The sequence below is a fragment of the Prionailurus bengalensis genome, chromosome A2, assembly GCF_016509475.1.
Source record: "Prionailurus bengalensis isolate Pbe53 chromosome A2, Fcat_Pben_1.1_paternal_pri, whole genome shotgun sequence".
NCBI lineage: Eukaryota > Metazoa > Chordata > Mammalia > Carnivora > Felidae > Prionailurus > Prionailurus bengalensis.
The window spans coordinates 61,940,901-61,955,830 of NC_057348.1; the positions used below are offsets into that span (position 1 = coordinate 61,940,901).

Consider the following 14,930-nt stretch of genomic DNA (forward strand, 5'->3'; position numbering starts at 1 on the left):
TAAGACTCCACCAAAAAATTATCAGATCTAATGAATGAATTCAGTAAGGTCACAGGATACAAAATCAACATACAGAAATCTGTTGCATTTCTTTTTTTTTTTTTTAATTTGCATCCAAATTAGTTAGCATAGCGTGAAACAATGATTTCAGGAGTAGATTCCTTAATGCCCCTTATCCATTTAGCCCATCCCCCCTCCCACAACCCCTCCAGTAACCCTCAGTTTGTTCTCCATATTTATGAGTTTCTTCCGTTTTGTCCCCCTCCCTGCTTTTATATTATTTTTGTTTCCCTTCCCTTATGTTCATCTGTTTTGTCTCCTATGAATACAGTCATATGATATTTGTCTTTCTCTGACTAATTTCACTTAGCATAACACCCTCCAGTTCCATCCACGTAGCTGCAAATGGCAAGATTTCATTCTTTTTGATTGCAGAGTAATACTCCAATATATATATATATATATATATATATATATATATATATACCACATCTTCTTTATCCATTCATCCATCAATGGACATTTGGGCTCTTTCCATACTTTGGCTACTGTCAATAGTGCTGCTATAAACATGGGGGTGCATGTGTCCCTTCGAAACAGCACACCTGTATCCCTTGGATAAATGCTTAGTAGTGCAATTGCTGAGTCGTAGGGTAGTTCTGGTTTTAGTTTTTTGAGGAACCTCCATACTGTTTTCCAGAGTGCCTGCACCAGCTTACATTTCCATCTGTTGCATTTCTATACACCAATAACAAGTTATCAAAAAGAGAAATTAGGAAAATAATCCATTTACAACAGCCGGGAATAAATTTAACCAAAGTGGTAAAAAAATCCGTACACTGAAAACTGTAAGACACTGATGAAAGAACTTGAAGATGACACAAACAAACACAAAGATATACCATGCTCATGGATTAGGAGAATTGATATTGATAAAATGTCCGTACTCCAAAGTGATCCACAATGCAATGTAATCCCTACCAAAATAGCAATAGCAATCGCTTCTCAGTCTTTTGGCTAAGATCAAGTGTGAAATACCAACAGCATTTTTCACAGACGGAACTAGACCAAAGAATCCTAAAATGTGTATGGACAGCCACAGAAGACCCCTAATAGTCAAAGCCATCTTGAGAAAGAACAAAACTGGACATACCATGTCGTTCATGTCAACTGTACAAAGCTGTAGTGATCCAGTGTGGTCCTGGCACAAAGACAGACACACAGATCAATGGAACAGAATAGAGAACCCAGAAATAAACCCACAATCGTATGGCCAATGAATGTATGACAAAGCAGAAAAGACTATCCAATAGAATAAGGACAGTCTCCTCAGCAAGTGGTGCTGGGAAAACTGGACAGTGACATGCAGAAGAATGAACCTGGACCACATTCTTACACCAAACACAAAAATAAATTCAAAGTGGATTAAAGACTTGAGTGAGATTCAAAACCATAAAGCTCCTATTAAGTTCTTTACATTGGTCTTAGTGGTATTTTTGGGGACCAGTCTCCCGAGGCAAGGGCAAGAAAAGCTACTGTAAGCACATGGGACTGCATCAAACTAAAAAGCTTCTGCACAACGGGAAGAAACAACCAGTAAAACTAAAAGGCAACCATGGAATGGGAGAAGATATTTGCAAATGACATGTCTGATAAAGGGTTAGTATCCAAAATCTATAAAGAATTTATACAACTACACACACACACGCACACACACACACACACACACACACACACACCAAACATTATCCAATTAAAAGTGGTCAGAAGACATGGGTTGCCTGGGTGGCTCAGCTGGTCAGGCGTCCAACTTTGGCTCAGGTCACAATCTCACAGTTTGTGAGTTCAAGCCCCACGTCGGGCTCTGTGCTGACAACTCAGAGCCTGGAGCCTGTGTCTCCCTCTCTCTCTCTCTCTGCCTCTCCCTTAACTCACGCTCTGTCTCTCTGTCTCTCTCTCTCTCTCAAAAAAACTAAACATTAAAAAAAAAAAAGCGGTCAGAAGGCATGAACGGACACTTTTCGAAAGAAGACATCCAGATAGCCACAGACACATGAAAAGGTGCTCGACATCACTCATCATCGGGGAAATACAAATCAAAACCACAAGAAGATACCACCTCACACCTGTCAGAATGGCTAAAATTAACACAAGAAACAACAGGTGTCAGCACGGATGTGGAGAAAGGGGACCCTCTTGCACTGCTTGGTGGGAATGCAAACTGGGGCAGCCGCTCTGGAGAACAGAACAGAGGCTCTTCAAAAAGTTAAAAATTGAACTGCCCTCTAATCCAGTGATTTTACTTCTGGGTATATATCCAAAAGAAATAAAAACATTAATTAGAAAAGATACATGCACCCTTATGTCTACTGAAGCATTATTTACAGTAGCTAAGATACGGAAGCAGCCCGAGTGTCCATTGATGAATGAATGGATAAAGGAGAGGCGGTGTTTGTACACAATGGGATATTACCCAACCATAAAGTGAATGAAATCTTGCCATCTGTAACAACATGGATGGACCTAGAAGGTATCATGCTAGGTGAAATGAAGTCAGACAAGAAGACAAATTCTATTTGATTTCATTTACATGCGGAATCTAAAAACAAGAAAACACAGACAGACTTCTAGAGAACAATGTGGTCGTTGCCAGAAAGAAGTGGGTGGGGAATGGGCAAAATAGGAAAAGAGAATTAAAAGGTACAAACTTCTGGTTATAAAAGAAAAAAAATGAGGCGCCTGGGTGGCTCGGTCAGTTGGGCGTCCGACTTCGGCTCGGGTCCTGATCTCAGGGTTAGTGAGTTCAAGCCCCACATCAGGCTCTGTGCTGACAGCTCAGAGCCTGGAGCCTGCTTCGGATTCTGTGTCTCCCTCTCTCTCTGCCCCTCCCCTGTTCATTCTCTCTCTCTCTCTCTCTCTCTCTCTCTCTTTCAAAAATAAACATTACAAAAAAATAAGATGCTGGGATACCATGCACCACATAGGGATTATAGTAACAGAACCGAAGCACTTTGTATGGGACAGATCATATCTAGATTTACGGTAGTGGTCACTTCATAATGGATATACATGTTGAACCACTATGTTGTACTCCTGAAACATACAACATGGTATGTCAGCTACACTTCAATAAAAAAGGAAGAAAGAAAGAAAGAAAGAAAGAAAGAAAGAAAGAAAGAAAGAAAGAAAGAACTAAGTAAACATTTTAAAAAGAGCCCCAGACTGGGCCTCCAGTCCCTGGGACATGGGAGGTCACAGTGAACCGGACAGGGGCGCCCCTCTCTGAGGCCAGCCGCACCATCCCCGGGGGCAGGTGCATGGGGGGGATGTGCTCCGTCCTATCCCTCCTGCCGGCGTGGTGGGTGACTTTGCCCTGTAACCTCTCCTGCTGGTGGACAGCCGAAAGAAGAGAAGCAGGGACCCCACAGGGCCTGGGGACACCTCTCGGGGCCCGCTGGGGGGCGGGGGCCAGCCAGACAGCAGCTGCGCCGGGGGAACACGTCCAGGCAGACACAGCCAGCAAGCCGGTGGACCCGCTGCCCCCGCCCCTTCAATGTGCTGAGGGTCAAGAGCACCAGGAGCTCGGCTGGAGTGCAGTAAACATCAGGTGCCCAAAAGCACTGAGTGAGGGAGGGGACAAGCAGACAAAGGGCTGGTGCCCCTCCTGCCCGTTTTCGGACACCAGCCTGGGGCCTGTGAAGTGACACGCGCCACGTCAATCCTTAAGCGGGGGACACACGCGCACACTAGGGAAACAGAGCCAGGCAGTGCAGTCACACCATGGCCCTCGAGAGGCCAGCTGCCCACTGAAAGAAGGGCACACGGGCCAGCAGATGGCAGGGACCGCAGGGCCCGCGAATGAGGCCAGCCTGGTGCTATGTACCCCCCGCCCCCGTCCCTCATCCCAACGGCGAGCTGTGGGCTCCCGCCAACAAGCATACACACAGCAGATGGAAACAGCTCTCCGAAATTTGGCCAGGTTTGTTAATGTTCATTTGTTTATTTTGAGAAAGGGAGAGTGTGCGAGCAGGGGAGAGAGAATCCCAAGCAGGTTCCATGCCACCAGCACACAGCCAGACGCGGGACTCGAACTCACAAACCGTGAGATCATGCTTGACCTGAGCCGAAACCAAGACTCAAATACTTAACCGACTGAGCCACCCAGGTGCCCCGAGGCCAGTTTTTTGTTTTGTTTCATTTTGTTTCCTTTTGTCTTGTTTTGTTTTTTATGTGTTCCGTGCAAAAGAATTTATGAACGTGACCTCGGCAGGCTGGACAGAAAGCCGGTTAAGGAGGACGGGCCACTGCTGTCCCCGCAGGAGTCTGCTGGGTGCCCCGCGTTTTTACCAGAACAAAACCCTCGTTTAAATATTAGACAAGAGATTGCACATCCTGGTGAGTCTGCATCAACACTGGAATCCATTCTGAGCGTGAGACAAAGGAAATCATTCTTGCCATTTTTTTACAGTGCGGGTTTCAAGAAAACCCCACCACTCGCTCAGTCCAAAAAGAATATTCTTTTGTGCTGCGCGACCAGTAAACTCAGGCCTTGTGTTCGCGGCTCTGATCGGGGAGCCTGCGTGGGTTCCTAGCGGGCATTTACTGGCAACTCTCAATAATATGACAACTTGAAATGTGGCAGTTTTCCAAGGAAATAACAGTGGGTCGGATTCTCAAGTCTGTAAGAGGCCGTGTCAGCGGCCCTCGCCTGAAAGTTAATGGAGCTCACTGCAAAGCAAACCTTCCAGAAAAAAGAAAATGGCGGCCCTGAAAAAATTACTGAAACCCTGGGGTAACGCGTGAGCACGCCCCTCTCTTCCAGTAAAGAATCAGCTTCTAGAAGGTTTCCCTTGGGGTGTGGAACTGTGTCCTTGGTTTGTGAAGCACGCCGGGCGTGCTGCCGATGAGGGGGGGACAGGGCTCCCGGGACCCGGTGACAAAACGTCTTGCCCAAGGGCACACCGTTAACTCTGTGCAGCTTCCAAAGCTCTTATCTTACAAAATCGAAAGCAGCAGCCTTGGAAGAGCTCAGATGTTAGTGAGAGAGACATGTGAACACAAATGAGCGAGCTGATCCCAGAGGGCGTCAGGAAGGGTACACGGGCTGTGACGGCCAACGTCCGCAGCCCACCTCCTTCCCAGGTGCCTGGCAGGGTACGTAGGGGTCAGAAATGCTTACTTGGGATGGAGTCTTCTGAAAAGGCTGAGAAACTGAAGATGAAAAGGAAGGAAAACGCAGTGTGTCCTCAAGATGACCTCACGTCACCAGGGAGCGTCCTTAGGCCGTTCAAGGCTGCGAGAGAAGCTCCGTGGCTTTCCAAGGTCCAGGACCGCAGGCCGGCTCCCATTCTGCCCCAGCCCCAGGGTATACAGCCAGCTGCCCCCAGCCAAGGGCCTCCTCTCTGCTCAACACCATCTGGCACCACAGGATGTAGACATGCTGATGTCCTCAGAGCACTCGGGTCTGACACCAGGCGGAACACAGCGGAAACAACAGGTTTAGACCAATGGAAGGCAGGCAGGCAGCCCCAAAGTCAATGGGGGCAAACAAGAGAGACTGAGGTTGGCCAAAGGCTCCGGCAGCCCCCAGCCCATTGACCCAACCCATCTTGGCTCGAGACCCAGGAAACTGAACCCGTCCAGACCCCACAGAACACTCCAGGCTGCAGAGCTGAGCTCAGCCCCTCCAGGTCCTGGCCACACGATTACCCAGAGCACTGGTCACAGAGCCTCATGGAGCCATGGCCAGCCTGCCTGTGGCCTCAGTGCCCACCATCCTGACACACGTTATCAGCTACTGACTGTTGTTCACCCTGCACGTGGTGACCCCGTAAGGAGACCTACATTGGCGGGGCCGTGGCCGCCAGCCCGAGGAGTGGCGCAAGAGACCTGGACGCTGGGGACCGTGGGCACCACGGGGCCCCCCAACTGCACCCACCCGGTGGCCACATCACCGTGGTAACAGCAGTCTGAAGATGGCATCTCCAGCAATAACGGAAACACTGTGACAGCTAACTATGCTCTCCAAGATGACGCACACCATGGGTATTCCCCTAGAAACGGGATGAGAAGGGGCGAGGACAAGAGAACTCGACCCTGCCGTTGCCCCTTACCTCATCCAAACATCTCATCCGGTCACAATCACAGGCTTGCAGGTGGGCGACCAGAAAGGGCTTTGTGGGGCACCTAGGAGCTGCCAGGGCCATTCCAGAAGTGGAGGTGCACAGGCTTTGGGAAAACAGACCTCAGATGCTCCCAGCGTCCCCCCATGCGGTACCAGATGGGCAGGGCCTCCCAAGGACCAGGCGGCGCATCAGAACTTCCTCAGGGCTCCAGCCCCCAAGCTGCCTGCCCAGAAGCGGGTCAGGACCCCATGTGCCAGTCCCGGGACGCAGGCCTGGTCCACACCGGCTGCTCCTGTGGGCTGAGCGTCTCCCCCCACCCCCAGATGCAGAGGGCCAGGACCCCTCCCCGCTGCAGAGGGCCACCTCATCCGGCGCCCCTCCTGTGTGGCTGCCAGCACTTGGGGCAGCCTGCTGCAGCTCCTGACCACACTAGAGAGCTCCCATGGGCCCCGTCGCAGACTTCGCCCCCACTGGTTAAACAGCGTGGACACTTGAGGCTTTGACACTTTCCCCAGGTAAGCAAGTGGAACGTTCCATCCTGTGCCTTCTCATCCCCTCTGCCCTCCTCCACCCCATCCCTCCTCCAGGGCCTCACGCTCCCAAGGCCGCTTCCCCAAGGGCTCCTTCCCCAGAGCCCCCAGGACTCCCCCTCTCCCAGCTTCCCTGCAACTCTGCAACTCTGCGATCCAACTCCAGTCCCCTTTGAAAGAAGGCCCCAGGCCCAGCCTTCAGGGAGCCCTGTGCCTGGCCTCAGAAGAAGCTTCCCTAAGGGGGAAGCCTGTAAGAATGTCTGCCCCTCCGCATCCCCCAAACCTGACCAATGCCGCCAATACCCACGTTGGAAAAGATGCCAGTGAATCTGGTCCAACTGCAAGGCAGGGGAGATCTAGGGCCTGCTCCTTGGCATCCCTGACTCGAGATCCTACACACATTCTTGGAAGATAAAAATTAACCAGCGACCACCAGGCTTGGGCCTCTTGCTCTCAAGGCACAGGTCGGGACCTGTGCACAGGTCGGGAGGGTGGCCTGTCCCCAAAGCTCAGCACCTGCAGGGCCCCGGCACCAAGGCCAAACCAAAGCAGGCCCGGGTCCGAAAAGCAGCCGATGGAGCCCTGGGTAATTGCACTCATAGATCATAGACTCTGGCATGCGGTTCCCAGACTGAACTATTTATCCAAATTAAAACCATTCTCCAGAAACAGAATCAGACCCTTTTAATTGAAAATAAAACCAAGCAACTCTGAAGGCTCTTTTTTTTTTTTTTTTTAAATGAAAGACATTCTTCCTGCCTCGTTCCATTAATCACTGAGTTTACACAATCTGTCAAAATAGCTCAGTAAGAAGTCTCCGTCTTCCTTCCCCCGCGGGCCTGGTTTCTACCCTGTGGGCGCCAACTAGGCCCAGCAGTCAGGGATGCTGGGCAGACACAGAGAGGCTCTAACGAGCACATTGCAATGCAACTGTATATATCAAGGGGACGTCCAAAAGTCTGTGTCCTCTCCTGGGTACATGCCCAGCAGAAAGGAAAGCGGGGGCTAAAAAACAGATACCTGTACGTCCTCGACCACAGCGGCCCTGCTCACAACAGCCAAACCCGAGTGACCCTCTCCGAGGGAGAGAATGTGCTCCATCCACACGAGGGAATATTCTTCAGCCTTGAAACAGAAGGACATTCTAACACCTGCTGCAAGACGAGTGAACCTCGGAGGTCGTGATGCCCAGTGGGATAAGCCCAAAAAGACAAATTGTGGGGCGTCTGGGGGGCTCAGTCGGTTAAGCGTCCAACTTCGGCTCAGGTCAGGGTCTCAAGGTTCGTGGATTCAAGCCCCATGTCAGACTGTGCTAACAGCTCAGAGCCTGGAGCCTGCTTCGGACTTAAAAAAAAAAAAAAAAAGACAAATCGTGTGTGACCTCACTTGAACAAGGTCCCTGGAGGACTCATTCACAGAGACAGAATGTAGGGGGGATAGAGCGGGGGGGGGGGGGGGGGCTGGGGGAGGGGGTGGGGAGTTAGTGCTTCATGGGGACAGGGCTTCTCCAGAGGGAAACGGATCTGGGGATGGACAGCATGAATGTGCTCAACGCCGCTGAACTGTGCGCTTGAACTCTTCAAGTTAACGCGGAAAATGTTATGATTTATGTATTTTACCACGATACCAAAAAGAAGTTTGTGTTCTGACCTCGGTCATACTGGCAAGTCCTTCCGCGGACATGACGGGCCAGGATCTTGCTCAACAGCCCCCGTGCAGGGATGATGCATGCAGGCGGTGCATGCAAAGGACACACGGCCCTCACGTCCGCTACAACACATCCCTCTCCTAGGGCACTGTCACCGATGCCTGTGCGTGTGCAGAGGTGGTTACACGGGGCAGGGGGGCAGGGCAAGGGATGCATTTACTGCCTTGTTGGTGCTAAAACCGCACGTGATCTCAGCGAGGTAAAGTCCAGAAGCACAGCCCTCCAGAACACTGCCACTGGGCCAGTGCTTACAGAAAGACGGCTCTCCAAGTCGACAGCCAGCACATATCGCGTGACAATTATTTTGTAGAAAGAGTCCGAAATCAATTTAAGAAGCTAAGACATCCACTACCTGGGAACCTTCTCTGACTGGGGAACAATGTTGGTGACAACTGTCCCCTCCCCTCCTGGCCCAGGACAAGGGGAAATGCCTGCCCAACCAGCTGAGGGCATAGATAGGCCCCTTCCTTCCCTCACTGCCCAACCCCCCCCCCACCCCGGGGGACTTCAGATCCCGTCCCCAGATCACCAGGACAAACGAGTCCCACCACTTCCTCCAAGGATCACACTGCTGGCCCCCGTGGGGGATCAGATAGCGCCTCCAAGAATGCGGAAGTGGTATTCCAGCAGGAGACCCCGGAGCTATGGAAATTCAGCAGTGGCCCTGGGCCACAAGCAGGGAGGAAACCCCAACCTAACTCCAAGAGGCAACCCCAAAGTCACACAAAACACCACCACGGGGCTTGCTGGGCGTGCTGGTGTAAGTCCCCTGGAGGGCACCGAGGCCCCAGGCTGCAGGTGGGGAGCCCCAAGGATACTCCCCACGACAAAGGGCGGCTTTACCCCAAGTCTGTGGCCACCAGAACCCACTCTTTCCTCCCAGCAGGCTGCCCGAGCCGTGCCTTTGATCTGCGTCCAAAATCCCCAGTAGGGAGGGAGTGAGGCTCAGGAAGCCCCTGGGAGGTGATGAATTAGGAGGGAGGAAGGCCAGGACCCAGTCAATGGAGCCCTTTTGTTCCCCCAGCCAGCTCCAGCCCGGCTCCGGGAGGAATGCGCACAGAACGCAGACGCCCAGCTAATGGCCCGGCCTGGCCCCAGGGCGCCTCGCCGGCCAGATGTGGGCCTGCCCACGCTTCTCCTGCGGCTCACGATGAGTGACAGGCAGCACCCTGCAGCTGTGTGCCGGGAACTGGAGAAGGGTCCCCACTCCAGGCCCGTCCTGCCCACAGCAGAGCCGCCAGAGGCCGGCAAGGCCTTCCGGGCCACTCCAGTAGACACTTGCCTTCTCTACCGGCTGCAGCTAGTTCTTGGGCCTTCCGAACCTCGGGGGGGTAGTTTCCCTCCTCACAGCCGCTGTCAGAAAGTCTACGCTCAGGGCACACCCTGCGTGGCCTCTGAGCACAGTGCCGGCTGCCTGGAGCCTCAGCCTCCTGGACGGGGCCCACGGGCACAGCCCGGCCCCGGGAGCGTGAGCGGTTCGCCACTGGGGAAGCTGGAACGGGGGCCCACAGATGACTCCTAAAGCTGAAGAACAAAGCCGGGGCTGCCAAGGGTGCAGTGAGCGCTCTCCGGTCTCCCCAGGAGAGGAAGAGGAAGGCGGGAGCCCCCACGCGCCACAATGAGCACTGACGGAGGAAGGAAGAGAGGCAGAAAGCGACAACAGGCTCCCTGTCCGAGGAAGCAGCTGGGGCAGGAGCCCCGCCAGCTGCGGACACCTCGCCAGCCCCTCGCGAGGACCCATGGAGACCCCTGGTCTTGGGAACAAGTCCCAAGATTGCAGATGGACCTGGGTTCCAATCCGGCACGCCCCCCCCCCCCCCGCCCGGCCCCCAGCACCACACCAAGGCATGCACTCAGAGGCTCTGCCCACCCGCCCATCACTAAGGCAGGACAGACTGTCCCCATCAGACCAGGGTTCCAACCAGCCCCAGGTCTTGAAAGCTCTGGAAAGCGGAGACAAAAACCACGCCTTGCGAGGAGGGTAGGGGAAGATCAGGTCCTGTGTCGGTGAGGACAGCTAAGCTGTCAAAAAGGTGCTACTGCAAGGCCATTAGCTGAGCACAGAGGCCCTGTCCAGCCCAGGGACGAGGGACAGACGCATCGGAAAGACTTCTCTCCCAGAGCTGGTGGCTCCAAGTTGCCTGATCAGGAATGCCCCACCGGAGGGAATTTTCCTGATTACCAAGACTCCTTAAACACACATTTTTCATCAAATTAGCCCATTTGGGACAATATATATTAATACTAGATCACTGCCTTCTTTTTTAAAAAAAATTAACATAATTTTTAAAACGCGCAGGGATCATCGCTGATGACACGGGCAGGGGGCAGTGACACAGGGGGGCACTCTGACCGCTCCTAAGGGCTCCCCCAACCCGTGGTGGTCATCCTTGCCCTCGCAGGCCTCCCCCATTCCAATTCAGCGGCTCCCCAGGGGGATTCTGGGACACCCGGCAGGGCTGTACCAAATCCAGGCACAGCAGATACCCAGATGTCCCCGAATGCACAGCCTCGTGGATGTGACAGAGCACCCCTGACCCACACTGCCCCATGGACATTCACCAAACACTGTGCAGACAGGCAGAAGGCAACAGGAAGTTCTAGAAACCAGGAGATTCTGGTTTCCTGCCCTTCTAGGAAAGGGACAGTCGTGGAGAGATAACAGTGCCTACCCTGAGCCCACTCCAGCTGTGGAACCACCCTGCCCACTGTCCACAGGGCTCAGCCCATGAGAACAGACTCACAACATTCACTGAAGCCAGCAGAACTCACGTTCAACGGCACTTTGATGGAAGCGATTCTGAATGTCTAGGTGTTTTAAAAGCAGCGGCGGAATGGTGTTCGATACCAGCTCCACATGGGCACCCCCAGGAAGGCGCCCCCCTGCATGCACCCCGCCCCCCACTGGGCAGCAAGGGTTCCAGCAGCTAGAACAGTGCGCGGGACCCAGACAGTGACAGTGACCAGTGACGGCTTCCTACACCCAAACAGTAGCTCTGACTTAACCAACACCTACTGAACTAACCAACTAACCAGAAGTCCTTTTTCGGGATCAACAGAGGTGACTACAGGGGCCTCCAGGTGCACGGGGCACAGATCACCCCGTGCTTACGGAGTTCTACCAGAAAGGGCCTGTATCTTCCGGACCCCAACCCAGCTCCTGGGGGCAGAACCAGACCCCGCCAGAGGCCCAGCCCGGAAACAGGGCCTCTCCCAGAGAAAGTCAGGGCTGGGAGCCACCCTAGAGAAGCCTCCCACTCAGAGAGCGGCGGCCCCACAACAGTAACACTGAGGGCTAAGGCTGGCGGGTTCTCCAGCAAGAACGCCCTGCACCTCTCCACCCCACAGGAGCTGGGGGGGGGAGGGGAGGGTGCTGGGAGGGAACAGAAAGCTTTCTCCCCACACGGGGGTGGTTTATGCCAGGCTGGTCCTAGACAAGGAGCCTGAGCGCCAGGGCACCAGCCAGAGCTTTGATGGGATCTCTGTTTGTCAATTTACTCATCTGTAAAATGGGCCAGCCAGCAGTGGGTCAGAAACCTTCCCTACTGGGCCCCTCCCCTCACTTTTCTTGCCTTTTAGCCTTCTTCCCAGGCCTTTCCACCCCCCCCCCCCCCAAATCCCCATCAGCAACATCCCCTGCAGGACCATAATATTTAACCCCGTGACCTTCACCTCCCACAGGCACATTTGCAAGTTGCTCCTTTTGAAACCATTAGGTGCCAAACCTACACTTTGTAAAAGCTGGTCAATTTGCATCGAGGAGCACCCGGTTCCCAGCAGCTACTACTTTTTCCACCTTCTCAGTGCTTTGCAAAGCAAGAACTCAGCTGCTGCCACAGCTCACAGTTTGCACCTCAGCTGAGGAACCTGCTGTCAGAACCTGCATTCAACAGCAGGGGCGAGGACAGGGCCCTGCAAACCTCCATCCCGGCTGGAGCCCTGCGCCACACCACATTTCGTCAACCTGAACAAGATGCTCGGCCTTTCTCTGCCTCCGTTTGTGCACCTGTAAAATGGGGCAACAACCCCAGTCCCATCTGAGGAAGGCCACTGGGATGAAATGCAATAAAGGCATGAGGAGCATTTAGCACAAGCAAATGATCACTAAGTACCTGCTGTTACTATGTGATTACTTTGCCTCAGAGGTCACTATTACTTGGCAATATTGCAAAGTAAGATACTATTACTTTGTCTTTGAGGTCAGGAGTCTGGCCTCCGGCCAGGTCCCAGGCAGCTCCCTGCGCACAAAGGTCCCCTCATTCTCCGGGACTGGCCTCGTTCCCTCCACCCTCCAGCTGCACAGACTCGCCCGCCCCTCCCAGGCTCCTCCAGGCCTCTCCACAGAAACGCCTTTCTTAATACTTGTTGATTGATTTGCAAATATAACCTCCCAGGCCCCAGAGAGGAGAGAATCCAATCTCTTTCAAAGGGCAGAGAACTAACTACAGCACTTCAAAGACGGCAACAGGCAGACCAAACACACCAAAATGTCAAACCGGCTGGTTCTGAAACGCTTTGCAACTTTAATGCAATGAAAACTTTAATGAAATGAAAACTTTTACCCGATTTTCAGTGCATTTTTAGTCTTTGAGGATCACGTTCATGAAAACCTCCAGAAGGTCAAAGTATGTGGAGGACTGGAGCCCCCTCAGGGTCGGGGGACTTCTGAACAGGCAGTGACCGCCCTCCACAGTGCGCCCTGCTGGCCCCACTTCCCCGGGCGCTTTTATTAATCGCGGTGGGGAAGGGGGTCGCCCTCTGGCAGCTCCGGAGTCCCTTCCCGCCACACCACAGATTTTCACATCCCTTCAAGCAAAGACCCCAGCGCCCAGGTCGGGCCGCGGCGCCCACCCCGAACGCCGCCCCCCGCGGGCGCCCCGCGCGCCCCGACCCTCCCCCCTGCCGCTTGTCAGCGACCGCGCCGGCCGGCCGGGGGGCACGTGCCACAGGTGGCGCCGGCCCGAGCGCCCCCCGCCCCGGGCGCCCCCCGCGAGGCTCCTGCGCCTTCAGAAGTCAGGAGGGAGCGCCCGGGGACCCCCGCCCCCGGCTCCCGCCCACTTCGGGGACCGGGACAGGGCCCCGGCGCGGCTCTCCGCCCTGCGGTCTCGGGACGCGTCCGCGAAAGCGAAGTCCGCAGCGCAGCGCCGCCCCGGCCGCGCCCCCGGACCCCAGATCCTCGCCTCCGGCCCCGCGCTGCGTCCCCGAGCCCCTCCCCGCGCCCGGCGCGCAATCGCGGCCGCCGGCCCGACACAAAGCGGGCGGCGGCGCGGCCCGGTACCTGGGCGAGCGGCGGGTCCCGCGGGGCGATGGCCGCAGCAGGCCGGGCGCCGAGCAGCGCGGCGGCAGCGCGGGCGGGCCGTCCTCCTGGCTCGCGGCCGCGCCCGCCGCAGGGCCCCCTCGAGGCGGCGCGGGCAATCGCCACCGCCGCGCCCGGCCGCCGGTCACCTGGCCCCGTGCGCCTCCGCGGGACCGCGAGACGGTGAACCCACCTGGGGGGGCCCCTGCTCCGAGTGTCCGCGGGCTGCGGGTGGGGCGCGAAGGGCTGCTGGGGTCCGGATCCCTGCAAAACTGGCTCGTTCGTTCACTCCTGCATTCACTCATTCATTCAGCCACGCACGCGTGCATCCGGCGCTAGGGTTATGCGCTCTCGGGAACCCAGACCTCCCTGCCCTCCTGCAGCTTACAATCTAGTAGGGTCGTGCAGACGCAAAGCCGCACAGCCACGACAGGCAAAGCACAAGATGCTTAACAAGTCCCTGGAAGGTCAGGCCAGTGGAGGGAGGGGTCAGGGAAGACTTCAAAAGTCACATGACTTCTTAAAATGAGCCTGGAGAAAGGAGCAGGATTTAGGCTGGCCAGGAGCATTCTGGAAGAGCGGGTCCGGGGAAGAGGGGTGCTCAGGGGAGGAAAGGAAGAGAGATGCCAGCATCCCCCAGACCCACATATCCCCTCAGTCAGCCTCTCGACCTTGGTTTTCCCACTAGTGAAATCCGGGAAGTGGGCAGCAACCTCCAAAGATCCCCTTGGAAAACGCACACCCTTTGGCAGAATTAGAAGCGCTGTACCTTGGGACGCCTGGGGGGCTCAGCTGGTTGAACATTCAACTCTTGATTTCCCCTGGGGTCATGACCTTACAGTTTGTGAGATCCAGCCCCACCTGGGGCATATGGATTCTGCTAGGATCCCACCAGGAGAGGGCTGGGCTCGCCTTGAGGTGCAGTTACCAGGAGCGTCCCCTGATCGGGGGCCCAGCGCCTGTTCGCAAGTGCATTGCTCTACAGGGTAGCATTATTTCTCAAGAGGTCAAAAGCACATAACTCATTCTCAGACTGAGCTGGGCATTCTTACTCTGGGGTAAATGCTTCCTGAGCATTGAACCCCAGGCCTCAGGAATAGGACAGACATTTTTCCTGCCCTCTAGGAGACCCCAGCCCCAGGGCTGACAGGAGGGGGAGGAGCCTCAGGGGAGGAGTTCACAGCCAGCTAACCCCTAAATGGGGCTGAGGCTGGTATTAACTATCTTCTTTTTACCCATAGGGAAACAAGCTGAAATCCTAGACAATTTGT

General features: G+C 54.8%; 1 protein-coding gene across 3 annotated transcripts in view; it reads right to left on the minus strand.

Annotated features, from left to right (window-relative positions):
- TNS3 (tensin 3) overlaps window positions 1-14,108 on the minus strand; it is a 216,318-nt gene extending 202,210 nt beyond the window's left edge. The window contains exon 1 of one of the 3 annotated variants that reach the window (XM_043588418.1): window positions 13,857-14,108. In XM_043588418.1, coding sequence (XP_043444353.1) covers window positions 13,857-13,964 — 108 coding nt within the window. In that variant the 5' untranslated portion in view covers window positions 13,965-14,108. The remainder of the gene's footprint in view (window positions 1-13,856) is intronic. The other 2 variants (XM_043588420.1, XM_043588417.1) reach the window with 2 other exon arrangements.
- Window positions 14,109-14,930: the final 822 nt, after the last annotated feature.